This window comes from Magnolia sinica, chromosome 14 (assembly GCF_029962835.1).
Source record: "Magnolia sinica isolate HGM2019 chromosome 14, MsV1, whole genome shotgun sequence".
NCBI classification, from domain to species: domain Eukaryota; kingdom Viridiplantae; phylum Streptophyta; class Magnoliopsida; order Magnoliales; family Magnoliaceae; genus Magnolia; species Magnolia sinica.
This window is the reverse complement of record NC_080586.1, coordinates 70,838,529-70,847,240: the sequence shown is the minus strand read 5'-3', so window position 1 is coordinate 70,847,240 and position 8,712 is coordinate 70,838,529. Positions and strand designations below refer to the sequence as shown.

Sequence of the window (8,712 nt, the reverse complement as noted above, 5' to 3'; positions counted from 1 at the left end):
TACATGTTCCCCATGTTGTTGTGGCCCACCTGAGTCTTGAATCGCATGATCTTTTGGGATGAACGGCCAAACACGGGTTTTGTCGCCTGATGGACGGCGTGGATCTCACTAACATAAAAGTCGTTCCTCCGCGTTACTATACCCCGCGAGTTGCGCGCCAAGATGATGAACGGTTGCTATCGAGCTTCTCAATATGTGGGCCCCACATTGCGCGACACACGCTGGTTAGTCTGAGATGCGATCCAGGCAAAAACGAATTTAAAAAACGAGAGGCTGTATCCCGTACAGATCTCTCAGCTAGTTTTGACCTATAAATCAGAGGGTGGGACCCAACGCGAGTTTCAACGATATCGGATCCGTCCATCATTTTCATCCCTTATTTTTACCCTTGGATCGAAAAAATTTCAGGGCTATCCAAATCTCGTGGGCCAAACGACAGGGAACATTTGGAATGGGACACCCACCGTTGAAAATTTCCAGATTGTATGTGGGGCCCGGTATATTTTTATATTCCATCTAATCCATTAAGAAGATGAATCCAACGATGATAAGTGGATAAATGAAAAATAAGGCCATTCCAAAACTCGGATGGGCAACAAAACGTGCTTTTATAGGTTTTAGGACTTTTTACTCGGTGTGGCTCATATAATTGTTTGATATATCTTTTATTTTATATTGCAAGTATAATAGAATTGAAAAAAGTGATGGATGGCTTGGATTTCACTAAAACATTAAAGTGGCACCACTCATCGATTTGTACGTTCACATCAATGGGTGAACGTTCGTCTCCATTGGACCCGGACTAGTAATAAAAGAAGCTACGCATTCTTCATTGGAGTGTTTTTCTGCAGCCCGAGAGAGAGAGAGAGAGAGAGAGAGAGAGAGGCTTTTGGTTTTTCTTCCTTCTCTCCATGAAATCCCATCTCACCTGAAAATGGCGGTTTCCTCAGCAACCCCACCTCTCTGGGACAGCGTTCTAGAGCTCACTAAGGGTGCGCAGGATAACGGCAGCGACCCCCTCATCTGGACAATCCACCTCTCTTCTACCTTGAGCTCATCTGGCGTCTCCCTTCCCTCCATAGACCTTTCTCATGTCCTTGTTTCCCACATATGCTGGGGAAACAACGTCCCCATGGCGTGGAAGTATCTTGAGAGGGCGGTGGCGGCGAAGATTGCTCCTCCGATGCTTGTCCTCGCATTGCTTTCTTTGAGGTTGGGCAGATTCTCCGTCTCCTTCTTTTGGATTTTTGGGTGATTTGATGATGTTGGTTTTTTGAATTCTTTGGGTTGTGAGTTGTTTTTAGATGTTTTTGATGTGGGTTTTTCATTTGATTTCGATTCGTGAATTGTTCTTCGATGTTTGCATGTTAGTCTTTAAATTTTTATTTTTATTTTTAAATTTTTTAAAAAATGAATGTTTGGCTGATTTGGTGATTTGGGTTTTGTGGGTTCTTTGGATTTTTGGATGGCTTGTCCATGTCGGGTTTTGCGAATTCTGTGGGTTTTGGGATGGTTTGTCGATGTTGGGTTTTGCGAATTCTGTGGGTTTTGTGATGGTTTGGTGATGTGGATTTTTCTTAATTTTGATTTGTGAATTATGAAAATTTGTTTTTTTTTTTTGGAGGTTGGAGGTTGCTCTGTTTTCCTCCAAGATTTGTTTTTTGTCTTTTTAAATTGTTTCGGTAATGTGGGTTTTGTGAATTCTTCAGAATAATGGGTTACTTTGGTTGTGTTTTGACGGGTATCTAATTTTTATTCGTGAATTACTGTTTTCAAGGTTTACAGATTCTTCTCTTTCTCTCTGCTTTATTTCTTTCCTTTTTTTAAAAAAAATAAGATTTTTGGATGTTTTACTGATATCGGTATGCGGATTATTTGGGTTATGGGGTTTTTTCTCAGTTATTCTTGATGGATTTCTTGTGATCTTTCGATTAAATTTGATTTGTGAATTGCATGATTTGAGGTGTGTGGATTCCACTGTTGTGGTGGGTGTGTAGGTTCATTGGATTTATGGGTTGTTTTGACTATGCTTCTAGTTGCAAATTGATTTTTTGAATTCTCTGGTTGCACTGTTATGTCTTCTTCTTCTTCTTCTTCTTCTTCTATTTTTTTTATTTTTTATTTCCTTTGTTCCTTGGGATTTTTGGGTGGTATGAAGATGTGGATTTTTATGCGTTCTTCGGATTTGTGGGTTCTTTTGGTTATGTTAGGCTGGTTGGGATGTGGGTTTTTGTTTAAATTTTTATTTTTGAAATGCTTACTTCCAAATTTGCGGATTCCAATTTTTCTCCTTATTTACTTGAAAAAAAAATTATTTTTAGTTTATGGGATGGTTTGGTGCTTCAGCCTTGGTGGACTCTCTGAAGTGGTGTATTTCTTGTGTGGTTCTGATTCTTGAAGGACATATCCGTTGTTGCTTCTCTTGAGGTTTTGAGATGTCTCTATCTCTCTACATTTAGATTTTTAACTTTCATGTTTTGGTGAATAATGTGGATTGATGGGGTTGTTTCTTTTCTTTTTGGTTTTTTTTTTTTTTTTTGGCTCGATTGTTTGGATGGTTGTTGTTGAGGTCAAAATCTGGACCACCCTCCACTCGGTATGGCGAACCTCTAGCGAACCCTAGTCCTACACAGAGAGTGAGCAAAGGAGACCCTGGCTAAGCTGAGGGACCCTCCGATGCCTAAGTCAGGTCACGGGAATAATCTGGGTCTAAGTTGATAGTAGAGAGAGGGTGTGAGATATTGCGTACCTGTATCAATGGGGTCCCCTGGTATTTATACCTGTGGGTTGGATGATTTGCGATCGTTAATCTTGGCACGATTCGCTCAATCAGTGGGATATTGCGATCGTGGAGATTTCGACCATAATCCAGAGATTATGTAGCGTATCGTGTCTTAGAGGAGCGTATCCGCGGGTGGGATATTCGGTCATGTCCGCTAAGGCAGTTTCTTAGTTAGGCACCCAGAATGTACACATAAAACCTTGACCTCGGATCTAACTTAGGACCCAAGGTACTCCCGATCCCAAGCCTCGGACCTTGACTAGTGAATAGATATGACCCCTTTGTCGAGTTACCAAACGAGACGGCTAGAGGCCGAGGTAGGCTTCGACTTGGACCGAGGGTGGACCCGGCCCCCTTTTTCATCAATCATACACCTCCGAGGTCTCTTCTCCAGACTCTGAGGTAGGTAGCGGACTTGATTCGTTGAGTTGGATTTCCCCATAACAGAAGCCCCTAACTCTTTTAGTTCGAGCTCGGACTTAGAGAGTAAATACCCGGGGAGATGAGACGACACTTGCATCTTTGCTGTCGATTGAGACGATCGGGCCGTAATTAATGCAATTCGCCCCTCTGATCTCGCGTGCGACACAACGGCTACGTCTCTTCAGTTCCCGTCCTCTCAGTAGAGGACACGTGGTGGCGGTTATGCTTTGCATACGGTGAAGTACGGGGAACGGCGCTACGAGTGCTGGGGAATCGGAAGGACGCCTGCGGCATTGAATGGTATTAAATGCTAGGACGATTCTGACCTTGAAGCGTGGGCTCAGACGTATCGCTTTCTTCCACGTGTCTCATGGCGCTGATACTGAGTCGTATCAGCCCTCGGTATAGCAGCTAATAATGATGGCATCGAATGATGAGGTGGTTATATAAACCCCTCTTCCCCTTGTTCCCATACTTCTCACATTTCATCATTTTGCCTTTCTCTTTTCCGAATTTTTGTCGGAAATCGCCCTCGTCGGAAATCGCCTTTGTCAGAAATCTGTTCTGATACTTTTGCTGGAAAGGGAAATCATTGCCGGAATAGATTGCCCACAGATCGGAGCAAATCGGCTGCATTGTTGTGAGTCTTCCAACACTTAACGCACTTTTCTTTTACGTCAAGCGACTCTGACGAGATGAGTTCAGTTCGGGGAGCTGGTTCGGAGGATGAACGAGAAACCTCCGTTTCGGGATCCGGAGAGTCCGAAGGCCCCTTCGAGGCCATACCTCTCCATAACCCAGCTCCGGCCCGAGGATCCGCAAGCCAGAGGGCCAAGAGTCGTGGCAAAGGAGCAAAGAGGGCTCTCTGCGACCCCGCAAGACGATCGACAGCAGGCCCTAGGGGAGGCAGAGCTAAGCCACTAATCCCAGGTGGATCGGTTATGATTGAGTCTCAAATGGCTCAGATCCGTGAAGATTATCAAATCCCCGATTCGGTTCACATCCGAGCCCCAGCCCCCATGGACCAAGCAGGGTCTTCGGCTGAGGGGGAGATCTCCATCTTCATTTGTGCCCTCTAGTGTGGGCTTCAATTCCCCCTCCATCCTTTCCTACGTGAGCTGACAACGTAGCTGGGAATTGCGCCGGGGCAGCTAGTCCCGAACTCTTGGAGGACTTTGGCCTCAACCTTCATCCTCTGGCATCAGGCAGGGAACCAGAGACTAACGCCAGGGGAATTTTTGTTCTTGTACATGGCCAAATATGATAACACGGACAAAGCCTGGTGGTACTTCTCGGCTAGGCCCCCATGTATCCTAGGCCCGATAACGCAGCTTCTTTCTTCCAATAAAGACTGGAAGGGGAAGTGGTTCTAGGCCTCGGGTGAATGGGAGGCCCCAGCCTTTGAACTGGATCGGATACAGACGCAAGTCCCCACCAAGTTCGCCAATCTAGGTTGTCGGACTTTTTCTTTTGATTGTATTGCGCATTTAGTTCTTCCTTGTGCCCAATCTTATTACTTGTTTCTTCTTGTAGTTCAACCAAAGGGGGCTCCAGATCTCTCTGCCTTCCATAAGCATCAGGTCGATCGGGTTCGAGTGATCCCTGCGGATCAACGTACCTGGTTCGGGCTTATTAACCTGGAGAATCTGGTGTCGTCTGGCTTTTGTGGAGTTCAGCCCACCCTCTTCGCCCTTGGTAAGCGGGGTTAGAGATATCGGAGATTAGTTGGCTGGACACGCTGGACCGATTTTTGTTCCCTTCTTTTTTACAGGGATGGAGGTTGGTGGTTCAAAGAGGAGAAGGCCTCCGCATCATCCGATGGATGTCGTCCTCTCCTCCGAACAGAGGGCACAGGCGGCGTCGAAGAAGAGGAAGGCTCCCGAGGTCGAAGCCGAGGCAGCTCCAGTTGTAGGCCCGATTGGGATCGCGCATGTTATAGTTCTCCCAGAGACTGCTCCTGCCATTGCTCCAACCCCTGTTTCTGGGGCCTCGGAGGTTGGAGCTCCTGCCCGAGTCGAGGTCTTGGAGGTTGGGGTTCCTGCCCGAGCCGGGGCTTTGGAGGTTGGAGCTCCTGCCCGAGCCGGGGCCTCGGAGGTTGGGGCTCCTGCTCGAGCCGGGGCCATCACCATTTCATCGCCTTCTGCTGAGGAGCGAGCCCCCAAGGTGGGTCCTTCTGGGCCCAGGAGGGAGGTAGTAGGGGAGACCCTCGGCGAAGTAGCCTTTTCGCGACCTACGGTCCCCCTTGCTGAAGCCGAAATCATGCTGGGTGGCACCGAGGTTCTGATCGGACGTGCGAACGCGCCTAAGGAGGTTGCTCAGGCTTCTGCAGCAAGCGAGGTCAGAGGAACTTCCGCACCCTCTCCAATAGGGGGAGCTTTCGCACCCTCTTTCAGGGTCCCGCCTCCTGGTTTTCACATGGTTCAGCTGATTCCTTGGGCAGCTAAGCATGCACCCGAGGCGCTGATTGCTGACACCCTCTCCCGCCGTCACATCAGCTTCGTGAACGACTATGCGGCTGTAATGTACCAGTCATTGCCGATGATGATAGAAGTGAAGGAGAGGCTGAAAGAGATGGAGTGGCTCGAAGCGGAATGAGCCGAATTTGCGGCCGAGAAGGCGGAACAAGAAGTAGAGTTGACCAAATTCGAGAAGGAGAGAGCAGAGCAAAACTCACAATGGGTCGAGCTCGAGAAGAAGCTCGAGGCTTTAGGCGCGGAGCAGGAGGAACTGAGGAGGGCCGCTGCGGAAGGCCGAGCGAGAGAACTTCGCCTCCAAGGCGAAGTTAACCAACTTTAGGCCCGCTTGGACGTGGCGGAGCCTGAACTCAAGAGTTTGCGCTAAGCAAACAAGGACCTGGAGTTTAGGGCCTTGGAAGCCGAGTCGGGGATTGAGGCAGCGAAGGAAGACCTTGATTTGGAGCGACAGATGGTGGCAAACCGTCTCATCCAGCAATGGAAGGTCCTCGAGTTTGCTGCATCTACGGAGAAGGCTTCCTTACGGGCCGAGCTGGAGGCTCAAGCAGTCTTACAGGCGGCTGCGGTAGTGGCGGAGTATAAGGATTCTGCTGAAAGGGCTCAGGAGCTGGACAAATTATATTATTTTGGTTATGACACGGGTTTTGATGCTTTGCCTGGCTGAGGTTAAAAAGCTTTATCTAGCTTTAAGCTTCGACGTCTTTCTGACAGACTCCGCTGGTCATGCCGAGCCTACTGCTGGCACCTCTCTCGTGGAGTTTGCCCAGGATGCTCCTGCCACTGAGGCCATTGTCGACACTCAACTCCCCAGCTTTGTAGCTGGTCCATCTGCTCGGAGGGACTAGCAATTTTATGTTCTCTCTTCCCCCCCTTTTTATGGATGATATTTTTTGACCCTCTGGAGAGGGCATGTGGATGATAATTTTTTTATATGCTCAATCGTAGTTGATTTTTGGATGGTGATTGTTAATTGTTGACTGCCGAACTGATTCATTGAAAGGTCGGTTCATTTTGGGGCATTGCCGAGCCGACTCCTTGACGAGTCAGCTCGTTTCAATGTCGTTTCATAGATTCTGAACTTTGTGGTATTACAATTGTTAAGTTCGGTCCCCTAAGGGATCGGCTTCTCCCACAATTGGCGAGCAACCTTTAATGTATCTATCAGTCGGGCGACGAACCAACCCTTCTATCGGAGAGTCGAGTCGTCTATTGGCTTTTCCCTTGATTATGAGGGGATGCCTTGTAGAATTTTCGTGGGATAACGTTCTAACCCTTTCTTTAAGGGATCAATTTGTTCAGTCCAGCCCTGCTTATGAGAGGCAACTCTCTTAGTAGGTAATCCGTTCGTATAGATAGGAAGAGATGTGAATTTTATTGAGAGCCTTAAAGGCTAGTCGCTCGGAGGCGTACATTTATTGGGGGCCCACAGCGGCTATTACATCAAGGGTAGTAGACTTTCAGGTGCTTGGTGTTCCAGGGGTGGGGGAGCTAACGGCCCTCGAAATCTTCTAAGTGGTAAGAGGTAGACCCTTCCCAATTAGATCTGAGTGTCTTAGCCCCTGCTTCTGTAGTGTTCTAGAAGACTCGGCGAAGGACTAGGTCCCCTGGACAGAACCGCCTGGTCTTGACTTTAGAATTGTAGAATCGCGCCACCTGTTGATGTCGAGCAGCGACCCGGGGTCTAGAGATTTCTCTGGCTTCTTCAAGTTGATCCAGGTTGGCTGCTATCTACTCAGCATTTTGGTTTTCTTGATAGTTTCTGACCCGAGTTGTAGGGAGGCCAATTTCGACTGACACTATTGCCTTCGAGCCGTAGGAAAGCGAAAAGGGGGTCTCTCCAGTGGATGACTGAGCTGTAGTCCTGTAAGCCCAGAAGACGAATGGAAGCTCCTTGACCCAGTTACCCTTTGCTTTCTCTAATTTTGTTTGGAGATGGTGCTTGATGACCTTGTTAACTGCTTCTACCTGTCCATTGGATTGCGAATGCCGAGGCGAAGAATATGCATTTGTGATGTCGAGCCTTTGACACATTCCTCGGAACTTGTCATTATCAAAGTGTCTGCCATTATCAGACACGATGGTGTGTGGAATCCCGAATCGACAGATGATGTTTTTCAAGACAAAATCGATCGCCTTCTGTTCTATGATCTTTGTAACTGGCTTAGCCTCGGCCCACTTGGTGAAGTAGTCGACTGCGACAATGACAAACTTAACTTGGCCTTTCCCTTTGGGTAGAGGTCCGATGATGTCGATCCCCTACTGAGCGAACGGCCACGGACCGCTCATGGGAGTCATTTCTTCTGCAGGTTGTCTCAGTATATTCGCGTACCATTGACATTTGTCACATCTTTGAACGTAATTTTTCGAGTCTTCCCTGATGGTCAGCCAGAAATATCCCTGGCGGAGTATTTTCAAGGCCAAGGCCCGACCCCCTGAATGGTTCCCGCACATGCCTTCGTGAATCTCCCGAACCACGTAATCTGCTTCATCGGGTCGGAGACACCTGAGATAGGGCTGTGAATATTCTTTTTTGTACAATATCCTATCCAGGACTATGTACCGTGCTGCTCTGACTCTCAGGCGCGTAGCTTCCAATCTATCCAAGGGAACATCACCAGATGTGAGGTAGCTATAAATCGGGTCCATCCAGCTCGGAGTCTCATCTACTGGATTGACTGTTTTCTTCTCTGTTTGGTCGATACACGGATGCTCTATGAATTCCACGGGGATGACCTGCGGGATCTTCCCTTCTGTGGCCGAGGCTAATTTCGCCAGGCGTCGACCTAAGAATTTTCTGCTCTAGGAATCTAGTGGATAGTGCAACTCTAAAATCTTTCTATCAGTTTTCTTGCTTCTGCTAGATAGGCAACCATCCTAGTCTCCTTGGCCTTGTACTCGATGGAGATATGGTTCACTGCTAATTGGGAATCACTCCACACCTGGAGAATCTGGACTCCCAAACTAGTTGCTAGCATGAGTCCTGCTAGCAGAGCCCTGTACTCCGCCTCATTGTTAGAGGCCTTGAAACCGAGT

General features: G+C 47.9%; 1 protein-coding gene across 1 annotated transcript in view; it reads left to right on the top strand.

The window, feature by feature from the left end:
* Positions 1–837: 837 nt before the first annotated feature.
* The window catches only part of LOC131226123 (mediator of RNA polymerase II transcription subunit 33A-like), a 28,475-nt gene continuing 20,600 nt past the window's right edge, over positions 838–8,712 (top strand). The window contains exon 1 of the mRNA XM_058221827.1: positions 838–1,212. Within this exon, the coding sequence (XP_058077810.1) occupies positions 935–1,212 (278 nt within the window). The 5' untranslated portion in view covers positions 838–934. The remainder of the gene's footprint in view (positions 1,213–8,712) is intronic.